Source organism: Medicago sativa, chromosome 7 (genome assembly GCF_051527215.1).
Source record: "Medicago sativa cultivar Bolivia chromosome 7, Bolivia_mono, whole genome shotgun sequence".
NCBI lineage: Eukaryota > Viridiplantae > Streptophyta > Magnoliopsida > Fabales > Fabaceae > Medicago > Medicago sativa.
Window position 1 is genome coordinate 90,854,285 of NC_140755.1, and position 19,015 is coordinate 90,873,299.

The 19,015-nt window shown below is 31.9% G+C and overlaps 3 protein-coding genes across 6 annotated transcripts; 2 read left to right on the forward strand and 1 right to left on the reverse strand.

Moving 5' to 3' along the window:
- Positions 1-552: 552 nt before the first annotated feature.
- LOC146910134 (beta-carotene isomerase D27, chloroplastic-like) lies at positions 553-4,586 on the reverse strand. 4 transcript variants are annotated; one of them, XM_085730411.1, is made up of 8 exons: positions 4,197-4,586; positions 3,977-4,116; positions 3,791-3,883; positions 3,024-3,085; positions 2,515-2,621; positions 1,422-1,514; positions 1,193-1,233; positions 553-842 (listed from the first exon to the last, which is right to left on the reverse strand). In XM_085730411.1, the coding sequence occupies exons 1-7, from the start codon at positions 4,429-4,431 to the stop codon at positions 1,196-1,198; spliced, it is 768 nt and encodes a 255-aa protein (XP_085586537.1). In that variant the 5' UTR covers positions 4,432-4,586; the 3' UTR covers positions 553-842; positions 1,193-1,195. The 4 variants fall into 4 exon arrangements, with proteins under 4 accessions (XP_085586537.1, XP_085586539.1, XP_085586536.1 ...); XM_085730413.1 differs by lacking the exon at positions 3,791-3,883; XM_085730410.1 differs by lacking the exon at positions 553-842 and having other exon boundaries at positions 927-1,233.
- A 943-nt stretch (positions 4,587-5,529) lies between these two features.
- Positions 5,530-6,869, forward strand: LOC146910135 (uncharacterized). Its single transcript, XM_085730414.1, has 3 exons — positions 5,530-5,895; positions 5,978-6,094; positions 6,643-6,869. The coding sequence occupies exons 1-3, from the start codon at positions 5,548-5,550 to the stop codon at positions 6,715-6,717; spliced, it is 540 nt and encodes a 179-aa protein (XP_085586540.1). The 5' UTR covers positions 5,530-5,547; the 3' UTR covers positions 6,718-6,869.
- Positions 6,870-12,747: 5,878 nt separating this feature from the next.
- Positions 12,748-14,602, forward strand: LOC146910136 (uncharacterized). The gene is made up of 3 exons (XM_085730415.1): positions 12,748-13,461; positions 13,572-13,767; positions 13,873-14,602. Exons 1-3 carry the CDS (start codon positions 13,087-13,089, stop codon positions 14,373-14,375), a joined length of 1,074 nt encoding a protein of 357 aa, XP_085586541.1. The 5' UTR covers positions 12,748-13,086; the 3' UTR covers positions 14,376-14,602.
- Positions 14,603-19,015: the final 4,413 nt, after the last annotated feature.

Genomic DNA, 19,015 nt, shown 5'->3' on the forward strand with positions numbered 1-19,015 from the left:
TTTTCGTCTGTGTTTCTCACCCTCCAAAGCTCTCCCTTCCCATTCCCTCCAAACTTCTAAACAAAGCCTCTATGTCTCATGCAAGTGTCCAAAACATTATGTGGATGTAATTTTCTTAGCTTCAAGAGTTCCCTATTGAATCATTCTAATCTAAAAATAATATGGGAACTTCTACGGTACACCTCACAAATTGAGGTGTACCGGTACTCTTGCTTCATAAATTTATAAATTAACGATCATATGAAATAAATAGTTATTTGTCAATATTATATTTTAGAAAACATCATTTCATAAGAAAAAAACGTCATTTCATTGTTTATCATAATCATATTAAATTTTTAACATTTTTTCATAAAAAATAATCAATATTCTTTGTTATGAGTAATAAAAATTCAAAAAAAATAAAATTTATTTCGTCGAAGCTTTTGGTAAATAAGATTTAATTATTATAATTTTCAACGATAAAAAATAATTCTTTTTTTTCAAAAAAAAAAACTGACTTAATTATTAATTTAATGATTTGGAGCACCGGTACACTCAAAATTTTGGGTGTACCATATAATTTGCCAAATAATATTAGTATATAATAGGGAAGCAATAGAAACATTTGAAAGAGCCACTTGCCTATCATATAAATAAACCTTTGGATTATTAGTCACTTATACTTTTACATATTTTAAGTGCGTTGAAGCACTTAATTAGTTTTTTTTTTTTGAAGCACTTAATTAGTTGTTTTCTTAATGAGCCTGAGAGAAACTATGGCTGATGAGTATGAGTTTTGGCAGCATACGAAATGTGTGTGGGAGGCAACATTCTTGTTCCATCCTTGCTGCCCTTAAAGCCTACAACAAATCCTTTAGTCAAACCACTTCTCCCCAAAAATAGAAACTACTTGATTTTGCAATCATAAATAAAGGACACCAATGTTGTCATCACCAATTTCCAATCCTTATTGCATGCTAAAGAAAAATTTTATGCTAAGGATCACTATTCTCCGGTTTAAATTAACATTAATAATTCACTTTGATTCAAATCAAAGTTTTGTAAGTACATCACAATAGTCCTAATTTTCTACAGAAAATGTAGATAAGCATGTTAATATCCCCAAAGAAGAAGAAAATATAAACATGTAATTATTAGTGGTACATGGTAGAGTGATGTTCTATTCTAAAATGACTTCTTCCATCCATACCGTCTAGAGACAGTCTGTTCCATGACTTTTATATGCCTTGCCTGCATGGTATATGAACATAAAATATTAGTTAAATTAAGTTATATTTTTTTTTTCTGCTAAAAAAAAAGAGTAATAAAGTTGGCGTTGGTTTTCCAAAATCATGTCTCAAGTTTTGCAGTTTGTTATGAATTGAAAATATAAATTGGCATGTAAACAAATGTAAGTAATCTTGCAGTAAATTAATCACATTGTTTATAGCATGGTTGCTTCAGTGATGGATCATCAATTGATGCTGGAGGGTCTTGTCCAAATATCATCTCACAACTCATGTCATCAAAATCTGCAATTAGAAAGATAAATAATAGAAAGATAAATATAAAATCAATCTAAATGTATACTTCAATAATGGTTGAGATTTATTTAATGATGTTAGGAACTTCCCTCATTTATTTTTCATCATTAGGAGTCAACGTGATACAATTTGAATACTTTTGCTAAACACCACTCATTCTATGATAAGTTCATGAGATGTCATTAGTGAAATTGAAACTAGTAAATAGTCATTTCAGTCCTTAAAAGTGTAATGTAATGTCATTGTAGTTTTTGAATGTATTAAAATTACAAAAATAATGTTGAGTATTAATTCAATGGATCAAACTAACAAGAGGACTGCCATACATAGCGACACAAACTATCACGAGAACTCACGAAACCAACGTGTTATACTCATATTGGATGTAAAAACACATGAGGCAGTTTACAATGAGGAATGTGCGGAAAACAAGGGTGGTCTGCCAACAGAAATGGTTTCGGGATAAATTCTGGATGAATTATTCGCTTGATTTATCATTATTCAACTAACAAATGAAAGACACATATGAAGACCAAATTGACTAACTAGAGATATATTCAAAAATATTAACTCAAGAACTATAGGGATCACGCCTCATACATTGGAAGATTAAAATGATTGTTTACATAAACTAAAACCATATATGAAGTTTAACTTAACAGATATTATTTAGGTTCATGAGAGGTGTCACTTATTTATGAAATTAAAACCATAGATATGAGAGATGTCATTTTATGGTCTACTTGCAAATTTGCCCCCTCAGTGGTATATTCAAGGGGTCCTCCATTGAAATGAATCAATGATGATGCTGACCTCCACAATGTAGTGGAGGCTTGTAGAGGCCATGATACTCTTTCAAGTGTAGTAACTAACATTCTTTCATTTGTTTATTTTTTAGTGGACTTACTAAAAATAGATAAACTTAGTTCATTTTCAGCATCATGATATTTCCTATTTAGGTTTAATTTGGAATTGTTAGGACACTTACTTGGTACCATGTTGACTGGCATACCCAGAGTGTTCTTTATAAACGATTGAGTTGGAAGTTTGCACATATTAACACACATCCCTACACAATTTGTCTCCTCCAAAAACCTGCATGTATTAATTTTTTTGAAATGATGAATATAATAATCATGATTTTTTTTTTGTATTAATTTGACAACAAACTCTTGCTATGGTGACCATGACAAAAATCATAACAAGAAAGGAGAGTGGCGTAGCCGTAAGGAGAAGCATGATCATAGATTATGGAGTCCAGATCCTCTAAAGTCGTTGTATGGTTCAGTCCAGCATATGGTCTCTAAAATCCTAAAATCATTGCTTCTCTATCGAAAGCTAATGTATCCTATTGGCGCCGAACCATACAACGATTTAGAGGATCTAATTTTTTAGATTATGTGACAGAATGTGTCTTAGGTGGGTGAATTATGAAGGATATATACGGATATACCATATAGTATAAATGAATTAAGAATGAATAGATAAATAAATAACCTGCATTTTTTGATGTAGACTGCATTTCTTTCTATTCTCCCATTGATCTCAGATTCTCTTACCTACTCATGGTTAAATTAAAGAGATTAATCTTTTTTAAATCATAGGACGGAAAGTAAAAGCAAATAGCATACATGGTCAAATAATTAAAGTGCAACTTTATTTATACTTGTTAAATAAAATTATTGATCTTGTCAAACACATTTTAATTGATCTTGATCAACAATTAAAATGCTTGCTAATGAAACTGAAATGTGGCATAATCTGGTTGAGAAGACATTGTACGCTAATTGTCACACCAGTTAGTGGGGCATGATATGTTATAGATAAACTAAGGTGATAATTTCATATTCCACTCGTTTTCTAGTAACAAGGTAAATTGATTTGATGTATTTCATGTTGCAACCACTCAGTTTCCATGCAAGTGTCTTTCTAATCACACTTGTATTTTGATAAACCTCTGGTTTGTTAATGTCTCTGCCGACTATATTTTCTGCTCTGCCATTTACATTAAACATTTTTTTTCTTCTTTCAGAATTCTAATCATTTTCAATAATGATTTGTTTTTTTCAACAAGACTTAGTGGACTCGATTTGGTCACAACTTCACTCACCAGCTATCTCCATTAAGCTTATAGTAAATTTCAGTTGCATAATTAGTAGGGGAAGGCATAGTAATTTATCAATGCAAAATATCATTCAAAGTGATTTATCAAATCATAAACAATACAAAAATGTACAGCTACATATAACATCTCAGTTTTATACCTCGGATGGCCCAAGTAACCAAGTAAAGAACATAGTGGTGATAATTGCAAAAAATTCCCTTGTGAATTTGGGTGGTAGTGGCTGTTTCTTTATCTGTAATTGGTCATACATAAAAACAATTTCATTGTGGAAATTACAATGCTTAAAAATGGAAGAAGATGAAATAAAAGTGAGTAATGAACTTACCAATGCAAATACAAACTGTGGGAAGAGTCTTTCAAGAGCTTGAATGGTAACATCTTGCTGTTGAATAGCATTAAATTTTTGTTTTGCCATAGTAGCTGCCTCAACAAGGCTCTCATAGCCACTCTTATTGTTTCTGAGTCCTGCAAAGAATAAAAACTACAAACTCTATAACTTCACCTTGAGATAACAATTGAATTACAACAAAAGGGTATGTATGAACCTGTGGCAGCTTGAACGGTTTTTGATAAATGGTTTATTGCTATGAGATCAAACCAGTTATCTTTGTAGACATTAGTAGTAGTACTTTTTGCTGTTTCTTCTGTAATGTCATGATTTGAAGGCTTTCTAAGCACGGCAACTATAGAAGTTGGATGTTGAGGTTTATGTTTGATGAGGTTGTAGTGAGTTGAAGTTAGTGTTGAAATTCTGTTCTGCCTGAAAACATTAGTTTCCATTTGTGAATGTTGTTTTGAGTTTCATGTGACAGAGAAATATGCAATGGAATGAATTGTATAAGGAACAACAAGTGTTAATAAGAGGCATATAAGGAACAAGAAGTGCATGAATAGCATATTCACACAAACTTCATGCTCCAGATTCTGCTCTTTCCGTTTGGTTTAGATAATAGATTTTTTTTTTATAAAATGTTTTGGATAATAGAGTCATTTTTGCCTGGCTTACGGTTCAAATACACATATTAATAAATATCTCTATAATGATGTGAGTTTTTCTTATTGATAAAATATAGATGCGAAATTCAAAAAGAACATATCATCTAGATTTTTTTTTGACAAAATAATCTAGATAATTATATATCTAAAGAATAAAAAATATTTAAATTATAAATAAATAACCACTAAATATTTAAATTATAAATAAATAAAAACCACTAAATCAATTCAAGTACAACTTTGCATATAAAAAAAAAAAGGAAAATGCCTTAAATTATAAAAAAAAAATGTGCAAAATTAATTTAACATTTTGAATTAAAAAATTGTTTTAAAAAGATAAGTTAAGAATGACGTGTTAGGTGGGTGCCTAGATTCAATCACTCTTTTCCTTATGTGTTTGGCCACCAGGCTACTCACCTATAAAAATAAAATAGTATTGAAGATCAAGTTATTGTTCTAATTTACTATTCAAGAGAAAATTAGAAAGAGAAATGTTATCTTGACAAGTTTTGAGTTATCCGACACCCGTATTTGTATTTGGTGCAAAACCATTTAGTTTTTTAATTACATTTTTCTTTCTCTTCAAGTTACTTCAATAACTATAAATAAGCCATGTATTTTTATATGATATTGGAATACAATATGAATTTTCAGATGTTCAAATAACATCACTCAATTAGAAAAGGATTTGAGGTAAAATTGTAAATGTCATTGTGACTCAGTGTGAATGTAAGTAAAGGAGTGTAAGTAGCAATCACCTTACTTTTTCCAATCCTTCTCAAGGCCCTGGCCCAAATCCAAAGCCCAGTCCATTCCACTAACACAATACAGGCCCATGTCCTAATGTAGGAGATAAGATTTCACTGGCCAAACTTGTGTTACAATCTACAAACACCATCCATGGCAGTAGCTGCTACCTTCTCCTCATCACTGTCAACTGTATGTTTGTTACAAAACCGACATGCATCACAACCCAAAACCTTTCTAGGCATTCCCCTATGTCAGAAAACGTCCCTCAGTAACAAAAAATCACCACACAGGTTTTTAACAGTGGCAGTGACCAAAGGCTCAGCAGAGTCAAGTAAATCCGATGAAAAAATACCTTCATGGGCTAAGCCTGACTCAGAAGAACCTCCTCCATGGGCTCAAAATGAAGCCCAAAACAAACCCACTTCTTCTTCTGGACAAGGATTTGTTATTCCGTTTTATGTTTATTTACTTGCCTCTGCTATCACTGCAATTGCCGCTGTAAATAACTAATCTCTTTTCTCTTTCATTTTCTGCTACTTTTGTAACTGTGTTATATGATGTTTTGAATTTGATGTTACAGATTGGTTCCATATTTGAGTATGTGAATCAAAAGCCAGTGTTTGGAGTTTTGAGCTCTGATAGTGTTTTTTATGCTCCTTTGCTTGGTTTTTTCGCCTTCACCGGTGTTCCCACTTCGGTAATTACTTTCATCACCATTTTATGATTATTCGTTATCCATATGTTTGTTAAGGTTGAATGTAATAATAATAATCTAGTTAATTTGTGAAATCAGTTTATACACTTTATAGGCCTGGTTTGGGTGGTGAGATAAAATAATGTCTTAATATTTTTTTCATAAGCTATTATGCGGACTTGTGAAAATAAGTTGAAAATATTTTATGGACAAGTGTTTATGTGAATGACCATAGTTCATGCAAACTGCATTAATTGTTAGATATGGTAGGAGATTTGTTTAAGCCTTAAGGTAGTTAGAAGTTAGTTATGATTAGGTGGAAATTTGTTATGTTAGTTAACTTGGGATCACTGTATAAAGGTGTATCCTACCCTAATTGAACCATATTCTTCATTCTACTATTTTTAAAATTCTCTCAATTTATTTCTCTTAGTCGGCCTCAACCATGCTTCTCAACAATGTTGATATGAGATAGTTATTCATTTACACGAATTGAATGGCATTTTAGTTGAATCTTTTGTGAGCTAATGAGTTAATGTTATTCAATTCAGGCCTTCCTGTGGTTCAAGTCTGTTCAAGCAGCCAACAAGGAAGCTGAGGAACAAGACAAGAGGGATGGTTATTAATAATTATAGAGTACCTTTTTTGTTGCTTTGTCCGCGTAAGTCATACGGAAATTGCATATAATGCTATGTTGTAAGTACGAGTCTATTGTGAATATTCATGTTTCTCATATGAATGAATATCAATGATTAAAATCTCAATTTGCTCGATGAAATTGTAAGGGTGTGTCAAGTTAGTCTAATTCACTTTATCGAAACTCCAAATTAGTTTTTGAAATTGCAAAACATTGTCAAGTCGATCTATCTATTTGCTGGTGTTGGTTAACAGAGTAAGCGGTGTTAATGTGCTTCATTGTCAAGGCAGTTAACATGGGACGCATGTGTACAACCAAATACTTAACATACCTCATTAGCGCCCCTAACTCTTTTAACTAACATGGTGCACATATGGTGGTTAGAATTATATTATTGACATTAAAGTAGGTAGTGGATGTTGAACCATCTGCAATTCCTTGGTTTTCCTTACATAATGGTCGGTTCATGTATTGGGTCTTCGAGATGAACTCCTGGACTAGATTTTGATCCATATCATTCTCCTTTATTTGATTAGGACTCATCCTAAAATCAAGTTATGATTCATTGTCAAAGTACAGTAAAACATCGACAGCATTGTAGAATGTACTGACTTTATAGGTGCTTAAAATTTTACCTTGTAAGCAAGTTCATTGGTCTTATGCACGACTTTGAACAAACCATCGTCTGTTGAGGAAATCTTGGCATTTGGTTGATTTAAAAATTGTTCCTTTTGTGTGTCTCCTCTAAAAGTGTGCAACCTACGATGTTTTTAACACAGATTATGTTGAGGAAATTGCATATAATTCTATGTTGTAAGTAAGAGTCTATTGTGAATATTCATGTTTCTTATATAAATGAATATCAATGATTAAAATCTCAATTTGCTCGATGAAATTGTGAGGGTGTGTCAAGTTAGTCTAATTCACTTAACATGGCATGCACGCACGCACGTGTACAACAGTGTATTTAACGTGCCGCATTAGCACCCCTAACTCTTTTAACTAGCATGGTGCAAAAATGGTGGTTACAATTGTATAGTTGGCATTTAAGTAGTAAATGTTGAACCATCTACGGTTCCTCGGTTTCCCTTACAGAATGGTCAGTTCTGAATTCTTGGACTTGATCTTTGATCCATATCATTCTGCCTTACTCAATTAGGACTCAACCTCAAGTCAAGCTATGCTTCATTGTCAAAGTATGGTAAACGATCGACAACACTGAAGGTTGTAGCGACTTTATAGGTGCTTAAAGTTTTACCTTGTAAAAATGTCCGTCTTATGCACAACTTTGAACAAACATCATCTGTTAAGGCATCATCATTGGCATTTGGTTGATTAAAAATTTGTTCTTTTCGCATGTGTATCCTTACCAAGTCTCCTTCTCTGAAAGTGTGCAGCCTACAATGTTTTTCAAACTTAGTTTTATATCTTAAATTTATTTTTTAGATTATTGCATGAAATTGCTCACACAACTTCTTGATTTCTTTGGCATTTTCTTCTTCATCTGTACTGTAATGTTGATTGTTGGATAAAGGTTTGAAGTCTAATGGGCTGAGGGAATACATGTTGTAAACTGTCTCAAATGGACATTTTCTCATTGCTTGGTTGGTGGAATTGCTATAGGGGAATTCAACCAGTGCAAAGATATTTTAAATTCTTCTTGACAAAGCTTTGATGTAGATTCCTCAAAAGCTTGTCGGTACCTATGTTTATCCATCTGTTTGTGGGTAAGTGGTAACCAATGCTATTAAATTGCAATTTAGTGCCTATATTTTCCATAAGGTCCTCTAGAAGTGCTTAAAAACTAATCTTGATATGAAGTGATGGTTTTTTGGATGTCATCAAAGATGAACAAATTCAAGCCTGTTGAAATACAATTCTACAACTTATAGACTGACCTGGCTAGTTTAATAAAAAGGTCATACTTATACTTTCTAAAAATCATATACACTTAAATAGGTCTGACTTAAACTCATAAAAACTTATTAAGCCTTTTAGGTTGGCATATTTATTCATCTAAATTTAATAATTTTTTATCATTAAAAAGGAAATATCAGAAATAACATGTTTCATATATTGAAAACTATTTTTTTTTTTATTTGATGTATGTCGTGTTGCAATTTGGACGCAGTATGTGGTTGCAATTTGGACGCAGTATGTCGACAGGAAATGAACCCAAATATCTTCTTATTCTATTATTTGTTTTGTTCTTTTTTAACAATGAAACAAATTAAAAATAAAAAGTTGGATAAAATTGATTCACTTTGTGTTGGACAAATTAATTGGTGAAACCGTGGAGTTTTTATTTTTATTTTTTATATGTGCTTATTTATTAGTTTATTACCTATTTATTTAATATGAAGCATTTGTGGCCTATTAAAATTTCTCAATGTGATACTATATGTTTTTAGACAGACCGTGAAAATGGTCTCCAACAGCTAATTAACTAATAGTCATGTTTAGATCTTGAAATTTTAGACTATGCTTATTCAACTAAAGTATTTAACATGTCCAGTACTTATCCTTATCCAATTCAGCTATCATGGTATGTCTCTATCTTATTCTAAAAATAAAGTATTTACTATATATTTTATTTTAAAAATTTATAACAACATAGATTAAATTTGAAAATTTCACATAAACCTTCCAAAATCTTCCAAAACCCTCCTCCAATACAATATTTTAGTTCCTTAAAATGAGGAGGGTTTTGTATTATGAAAAAAAATTAACCTCCAAAACCTTCATCTCTCATTTTCCTCTATTTCTCCTACTTACTCATTCTTTTTTTCTTAAGTCTTCCACTTCCTTCTCCTCCAAACTCGCTAACAAGTCTTAAGGTTACTGTAAAGGAGCTTAGTTGCTCAAGAATTATTTGTAGTTTATCATATAATATTAAAATTTTATCAACACTAAACAAATAAACTTTAAAATTGAAGAAAACTATGTGTGTATGTGTGTCTATATATATATATATATATATTGTGTGTCGTTAATGAAGCAAACAAGTCCTTGTCAAAAAAAAAACCAAACAAGTCAAATCTAAGAATTATTATTATTTTCTAATAAGTTAAACTCAAATTTTGGTTAGTCTCATTTAAATAAGTTGGTCAAGCTCCAAGCATCTATTTTTTTTCCAAGTAAAGCTATAACTTTAACTATTCAACTTAGTCCAACGCTAGTTACTCCCTTTTTAAGCAAACTGCTAGTTGCTAGTTACGACTTACGCTTAGGAGAGTTGATTTATCCTTTAAAGCTTAGAACAAGTAATTTTTTTAAGGACATATCAAAATTAATATTAAGTTAGTCCGAGTAAAACTGAAATTTGATTTTTTATTTTTTGAAGAAGTTAAATTAATCCATTAAAATTGATATCGAAAAGAATCAACATAAGATCTTGAGAAAAACACACTCTAAAAACTGAACCCAACACCATCTAAAATTGGATATTTGAAGGAAACAAAACGCTGTTAGATGGAGAGAGGTCCTGTTGTAAGTGATCCGACGAATTGCTGATGAAGTTTTTTTTTTTTTTTTTTGAAAACTTGATGGAGATTATTCATTTGACAAAATTAATGAATAATTCACACTAATAAATTACTACTACTCTTTTTCAAAAAGAATATATTGTTACTAAAATACTACTCCCTCCGTCCCGCAATACTTGACCTACTTGGTCATTTCACACAGATTAAGAAAAGTGTAAAGATGAAAGAAAGAGAATGATATTTTTACTGAATTGTCTTTATTATTATTTTTAAACCTTCACTTTTAAGTAATGATTACTTTCTTTGTTCCACTACAAACTTTTACATAGAGACCACAAAAAGTATTTATAAAGGGTAAAGTTGTCAAATTAAGCTTAAAAATTTGAGAAAGGTCAAGTATTGTGGGACAATTTTTTTTTCTTCAAATAGGTCAAATATTGCGGGACAGAAGGAGTACTAACTCTACTATTTCATGTCAAGTAGCTTCACAAAATGTAATGTTAAATAGTTAGTGTGTGTTTACTTTAGCTTATTTTACACAAACAAACTACAACTATTTCTTAAAAGTTTCATCCATACAAGACTGTTAGAACCAAAATTATACTTTAAACAAAACACCTACGAATCATATGCCCTTATTTTATATGCAAAATAAGAATAACAATTTTTTGAATTAATTTAAGTTATAACAAGTTACGTACAAGTTACAAAGCAAGTTCAGGACAAGTCACCGCTTCAATCGCAGCGTTTAAACGCTCATATCCATTAGCGACTATCACAAGAAGAATGAGTGAGTCAGTGTGTGGCATTTTCCGTGTAACTGCACTAAACCTTCATAAACACGATATTGACATTTGAACCAACATATAGGGATATTATTGTCTAACCACCGTTCTTCAATTACACGGAGCCACACGGACAATGATGCATCGTATGACAAAACTACCCTTTCAAACTTTATCTTCACAAACGGTCCTAAAACCAATCAATGAGGTGTGAACTTCCTCCCTAGCACGGGAAGAGAAGAGGGGAGTGTATTATTGTCACGTCAAAGTCACGCGCTAAACCACTACATCTCACAATAAAAAGCCTAATGCTATGGGCATTTGTTTTTGGACAAATGGTCATTTTTTTAAACATGTAACGAGTAGATACAATAATAGTAATGAAGTTATAAATGTATAACGAGTAGATATAATAGTTGTAGCGAAGTTATAAAATAGTAGATGATTGTATGATCTATTGATCAAAGTAGTCGTTGAGATTAAATAGAGTCAAAAATCATTTTGACTAATAGTGATACAATCACAAACTATTTGTAATTTTACAACATTAAAAGACTATATGGTCTTTTTGATGGTCGTGATAGGATAAAAACAAGATATGATATGTAGTTGGATAAAGACAAAACATTATATGGACATGATAAACATAAATTATATCAAGTGTTTGATATACACATGATAACAAACATGATATCGTTATATTTAAATGGAAAAATTACTCTTATAATTAATTAATTAAATAATGTAAAAATGGCATGTAATTAATTATAATAACAAATACATTATATCATTGTTTTTTAAAATGACAACATTTTAAAAATGGTTGAATATTATGATAATAAATAAGTAATGATCTTCTAATCCTACTATGATAGTTTCTAACTAAGCATATATATCATAATAAAAATTACGCAGGAAGTCAAGATAGGATGGAAAAATGGTTTATTTTACCTTATCTTTTTGGTGCATCAAAATGAGATTTAAGTAGGATATGATTAATATATCATACTTTGTCTGCCTATCATGATCATCAAACAGAACTTTATGGTTGCACATTCAAGGACGAAAAATGACTATTTGTTCTTTGTTGTTCATATCTTAATTTATCTCCACAACAAACGTGTTCGCGCATTCATATCATTGGTAGTTGTGTGATTAATATCAAATGGTCCAAAAATACATATTTGGATCATTCGATTGATCGATATTCAAGAATTAAATTGATTACTAAAAAAGCGTATTTGAAATCACAATAATTGATAAGAGAGACACATATATGCAATTTGATATATTCATGAATTATGATGACGACGCCTCGAGTATTTATAGACTAAAGTGATTATTTGCTCTCTAACTAAGTATTTGTTTGACTCAATTTCTAAAAGAACCAAAACACATTATGGTAATGTAAAATTGATTCTAACACGTTTGATTTTCACTCAAATTTATAATTCACTTCTACAAGAAATATTCAAACACGAATATTTTCACCCTCGAATTATTTTTTAATTAGAATTAATTTTATAAACACATTCCTTCAAAATCAATTATTGTCATCGCAAAACCAAAGATACACTTATATCCATCGTGATTGCGATAGCGGGACCAATTACTTTCTTACAAGGGCATTTTCGGCATACAAACTAACAGGAGCGTCGTTCTAATCTGCCACATAGGTTAACACGTGGCGATCTTTCCATTCTTTCTCTGCTCGCTGCCTTTAAGTACTGTCATTGCGATCTTTTCCTTATCCTCTCTTCTTCACCCACACCTCACGCGCAAACAAGAAACCGAGTCTTCACTCGTCGGAAAATTCCAACTACTCGCCGGAGATTACCAATTCTCCGGCCACGCAACCGATCTTCATTTCATGATGTCATAGTTACGTATCTTGTTTGAGAACTCTTAATTGTGTTTAGTATAAACCCTAAGCAAAAGCAACTTTACTTAGCATAGTTTTCAAGTTATTCCATTACTCTATTTTCTCTGTATAAATTAAATTAATCTGACAAAATATTAAGACGATCGAATTATCTTCTGTAAAATCTAGCGAAGTTGTTCAAATTCTGAAGATTTTTGCATTTCGTCATGCCTTTCACAATGAAGATTCAGCCGATCGATTCTCAGATTCCGGCAGAGAGGATTAAGCCGGTCGTCAAGTCGCGGCTGAAGCGTCTTTTCGAGCGACAATTCTCCGGCGTTCTGAAGAATCCACCACCGGAAAAGATCGCCGGAGATGAGCCGCATCTACGCAAGGACGGTTCAAACAACGTCTTCATCGATTTTGAACCAAACTCAGTGTGTCTTGCGAAGATGGTGCAGAGTTTCATTGAAGAGAATCATGAGAAGCATTCAGTTTCATGTGCTCGTAACTGCTTCAACGGAAACTTCGACGATGGTTCCGACAGTGAACTTCACGCGCTTGGTGGTGGTACATCTGGTGAAGCCTATGAAATTCTTAAGGTAATAATCGCGTGTTTGATTTAGTATTAATTAATTAAACCGATAAGTTAGAGATTAATTAATTATTTGATTATTATTTCTTAACCGTTAATTGTTACTATTTTTAACAGGGTTTGGTGGCGTGTCCAAATGTTAATGAAAGAAACTTGTTAGCGGACACAACAAAGATCATTGAGAAGAACAAAACTGTGTGCAAACGTAAAGATGATAATTGCAGAAAAATTGTTATTGATGGATTGTTGAATCTTGGATATGATGCTTCAATTTGTAAATCTCGCTGGGAAAAATCCACTTTCTGTATAGCAGGTAATTTCTCTAACCATGAAAAAATTGTATCAGACACTTTTGATCAAAGGCGTCGGTGTCTCTGTGATGCTCAAATTTTAATTATTTATTTGTATAATTTTTTAGGTGAATATGAATACATTGATGTGGTAATAGGAAAGGAGAGGGTGATAATTGATGTTGATTTCAGATCAGAATTTGAGATTGCTCGATCAACCAAAGCTTACAAAGTGATTCTCCAAACGCTTCCTTATGTATTCGTAGGGAAGAGTGATCGGTTACATAGTATTGTAGCCATAGCATCTGAGGCAGCGAAACAGAGTTTGAAGAAAAAGGGTTTGCATGTTCCACCTTGGAGAAAACTCGAATACGTTAGATCAAAATGGTTCTCTCCTTACACAAGAATTACACCACCTATGTTTTGTCCTTGGTCACGTGAAATCAGTGAGGAAACAGAGAGAAAACAGAGGGTTTTGATCGGCGGCGGTGAGTCTGGACAGAGTGGTGGTGAGTCAGAGTCAAAAGTGGTGGTTGAATGGAAGCCACCAGAATTGAAACCCAAAAACTCTGTTCAGACTGGGGTTAAGGTTGTGACTGGTTTGGCAGCTGTTTTTCGTGAAAACCCATGAAGTTTTGTTTTTTAACCCAAAAAAAAAATGAGATTTTTGTTTTTTGTTTTTTTTTTATATGAAATTTTAATTCTCAATAGATTGAGAATTCAGAGCTTGTGTAAGTACTGTAATAGGCTAACAGCTCTATCCCCTTCTGGTTTTTTATTGTAAGGGATGGGTTTTCTTTTACTGATATAATATATATAAAATAATAAATAATATGAATAAAATAAAGTTGATGAATATATATTGTTGGTTATTAATTAATTAGTTAGAGTGTTGAGAAGTTGATTCCTTATTTGTTTAGTATTGCGGATTGCTTTTGTTGTTTGCTTGACTTTATGTTATATATTCCTTGTGTTGGGAGAAATTGTTTGATTCAGTGCATTGTGGTTGTGGGTGTGGGATTCGGAAAAGATAGATAATTTGTAAATTACTCGTATGTTTGATTGAAGATTGATTCTTATTCTTCTCTTTAAGAATAAGAAATGAACGCTAACAAACAATTTTGATGGTGCCTTTAAACACACTGAAAAAGATGCTGCTGGTGCCTTACAACACACTGAAAAGGATAAAGAGCACTGGTATTTTCCATCGTTCACTTGTTTGATGAGCAACATATTACTGTATATATCTGTCAAATTTACCTCTTTCTCACTCACTATTTACCATTCTCCATAAAAATGTTAGGACCACTTTTTCACAAAAACAAACGTCGGAGCGATTCTGTTCAGACTTCAAAGTTTTGGACGGTGCAAATTTACAAAACGATGGCGTCAATCGTGTTCATTTTTCTTCCCTATGGGAATCATAGTGTAGTGCTAGTGTAGTGGTTGCTCAGTTACACAGAAAATGATGTCGGTTTCTCGATCATTGGCATCCTTGAATTCAGTGATGTACCCCAAAATTCCAATGCTTTCTTCGGTGGTGACAACACTAAGGAGAAAATTATTTGGGTGACAATTGAAAAATTCTCAATGTATTAATAGAGTGTTCTCGATCATTTTTTAATGCATGATTAAACGTTGTCAATAACTTTAGTTGAGAGATTAATTTTTGAAAAACTAACTAAGAACTTGTTTCGGAGCGGACGCCTAATCCATCTATAAAATTAACAACTACGAAAATTGCTCTTCTCCCTTTTAAAATTGCTCATTCCATTAATTATATTCAGCGTGAGTTAATTCGCGCTTGACTTTTTTCGACGTGAGTTAACTCACACCGGATATTTTTCAGCGTGGGGTTAATTTCACGTAGGCACTTTTAAGATTGATGAGTGAGCAAAAACAAAAGGGAGAAGAGCAATTTTCAACAACTCAATTCTTATTCAGATAAAGCCCAACACCCAACAAGCCTTACTCGTGTTGGTGCAGGATCCCAACGCCCAATAGAGAATTACTATTCTCGCTTATGAAACTGCATAACTGCTGTTGTGTTAGCCTGCATTTTTGACAATCTAAATTAAAAGCAGTCAAAGGAGTTTTGACTTTATGTTTCGAGAAAAAGTGAATATACTCGACTTCATGAGACATGAAGGTTTGGTTGTTTACATATGGACTTTGCAAGATTTTATGTTATGAAGATCATTGTTCGACAAATGTGCAGATGTCGAAAGAAGACTGGTTTCAGATAAGAGTCAAGTAACGGATACTGCTGAGGCATGCTTTTGAAATTCAAATTGAAGAGGTGTTTTAGATCGTTAGTGGCCGTTATAGTTTCAAATATCTAGATGTAGGTAGTTTTCAGTATAAATAGCAGTTTCTAATAGGAAAAACAGGTCACAATTCAACCATAAAGAAAACTTACACTCAAACTATCTGTATTTAGAGAGAAACGAGTCCCAAATCACGATGTATGAATCTGTGTATTTACATTCAATCAATGCAATTTAAGTTTGTTTTCTTAAATTCCTTTGCAATTTACTTGTTTTTTTAAGTATCTTACGCCCCTTTTTACTAAAAATAACTTCGACGGGTTTAACCATGTTAAATTCAATGGCTATCTTCATCGTTTTAACAGAACATCAAGAACATTCATCAAATTATGGAAAATAACAAACACAATATGTCCTAAGATTTACTGGTTGATCTTGCAAGTAATTAATTTTAAACCAGCGGTTGTTTATCAAAAATCACGGTAAACAAATTGGCACTTCCAGTGGTACACTTCAAATTTAGCGTGATTTAAAACTTTATATGCATAAAAAAATGGTTTCAGAGAAACATAAACCGTACATGAAATGGTTTTTAAGCCATGTTTTAAAAAAAGAGTTGTTGAAGCCGTTAAAGGAGGACACCAATTGAACTGAAAAATCTTATCAAAATGGTTTTGAAAAGTTTTACAAAGATTGAAACTGAAAAGTTTTAGCTTTTGAGAGGTCTCCAATGTTTGAAAAATGGTGATTTAATCTCTGTGGCTAACAGTGTTCTCGAAAATTTCTGGATAAATAATAAGTCAGATTATGACCATCAAAATGGTTTGAAATTGTAAATTAAAATGTTTTTTTTAAAACCATAATCATATTAAAGGCTTGAAAGTTTTATAAAGACTGGTAATTTTAAAGCCAATCAAAAGGATTCTTCTTATTGAATTCAAACATAATGTTGTAATTTTTCTATCCTATGCTTTGTAATTTCTCTTGTTGTCATTTTGTCCAAAAAAAAAAGATTTATCTTGTTATCAATGTAATGTTATATGCTCAAATAAAAAATATGGTACTCGACCAACATTTCGAATTTAATTGAGTGGATATGTAAGACTGTCCTTTGATACACGTAATTGTTCCATAAAATGGTACTTGCCATTAATTGTTAGAAAGAAAAAAAAACTTTCAACTGATTTCCAGTTGATTATGATTATAAAATTCGACAGTTTTATGATTGGTTTAGATACAATCAAAGTTATGTATCCATGAATGATATATGCATATATTGCTGGTTGATTTTTGAGTGATTTATTTTAAATTCATTAAAGGCAATATATATTTTGAGATCAATTCATATGATCAATCCATTTTTAATTTATTCGAAGGATTACCAAATTTAAATTCGGCTTGAAGAGATGTAAAAGAAAGGTGATTAAGTGGTCGTAGAAGACCATTCAATCTTTAGTTTTGGAGTTATGTTTTAAATCATTCCTCTCATTTCTTTCGAGAAACAACATTTTGGAGGGCCTCAGTTAATAGCAAAAATAAAATACTTGGTCTTTAAGAAGATTGACTCTAAACATAAGTGTTTTACTTAACAAAACCAAATATTTCGACCAAACTAAAACCAAATATTTCGACCAAACTAATTATCATATTTTAAGTGGTTATTTATTTGAAGTGATTAATGGACATTTAAAGGGAGAAGACAAGATTTCGACAAACAAGATGGGTTATTTCGACATGCTGCAAAGTACAAAGTGATTTCGACCAAAAGCATGCAGACTTCGACATGCCGCAATTTCGACCAAGTGATTTAATGTGTTGCATGCATATGGTTTTCGACCAAAGACAAGGTGAAATAATATGAAGTTACAATTGGAGTGCATGAAAGTTGTTTTCTAATGTCTTGTAATTATGTCAAGTGTAGGGCTCTAAGTATAGGAAGTCATTTCTACAAGGGGGGTGTGTGTGTGTGTGTGTGTTACATGCCCTACAATTTAATATTATTGTTGCTTTATTTTCCTCTTTCTTTTGCAATTTGCATTTCTTTTTATCTTTCTTTTCTTTCTTCTTATTTTGTTCTTAAAGAATGCATAAAGCGATATCATAAATCGCGAGGCTTGAATGAACATTATAAAAAGACATTATCCGGTCCTAAACCATTGATGGATAATGAAATTTACATTATCAAAAATCGGTGTAAACATGTTGGCCTGACACTTTTAAGATCAGTTGAACCGACTTAAAAAATGATTGAGCCGATTTTATGTAAAAAAAAAAAACATGTTAAAAACTCTTGTTTTTTAAGTGTTAATCACCATTTTTCAGGAGTGGTTTATGTTGATCTAATGATTATAATTGATTGACAATGTGCATTTTTATTACAGTGACGGTGTATATGTATAAAATTCTTTATATAATTATTTGATTATCTATCCAATAAACTTTTCCGTGACTTGGCTCCTGGAAAGACTACATCGGCGAATTAGAAGTGATTGATAATGATAATATTGAAAACTTTAATTTATTTTCAATAAACTTTGTCATGCCTTGACTCATAGAAATGTTATATGGGCGGATTAAAATAGATTGATAATAAAAATATAAATTGTAAATCTTATATCAACTTGCAATTTTTTTTGAGGGAGATTATTTTAAAAATGCAATTAGTTTTGTCATCTCTACCTATGTTGTTTTCTCCCTACATATATACTTAGAGAAAAACATTTTGTTGGTAGAGAAAGTCATTTACATTAAGAAATCATGACTTCTTTTATTAGTAAATTCTACCCCGTCTTCATGTTCCTCTGTCTTGCCGTTCTCCTTATTTTTTCATGGCCATGGGGTACAACTAACTAAGCAGTATGTATTTATTCTCTCGTGCTTCTTCAATTCTAAGCCTTTTTTTTTTTTATGTGCAGAGGTGGAGGAAAAAGTTTGTGGAAGGCCAAATCGAACATGGTCAGGGCCTTGTACTGATTCGGACTGTGATGAAGCGTGCCTCGACTTG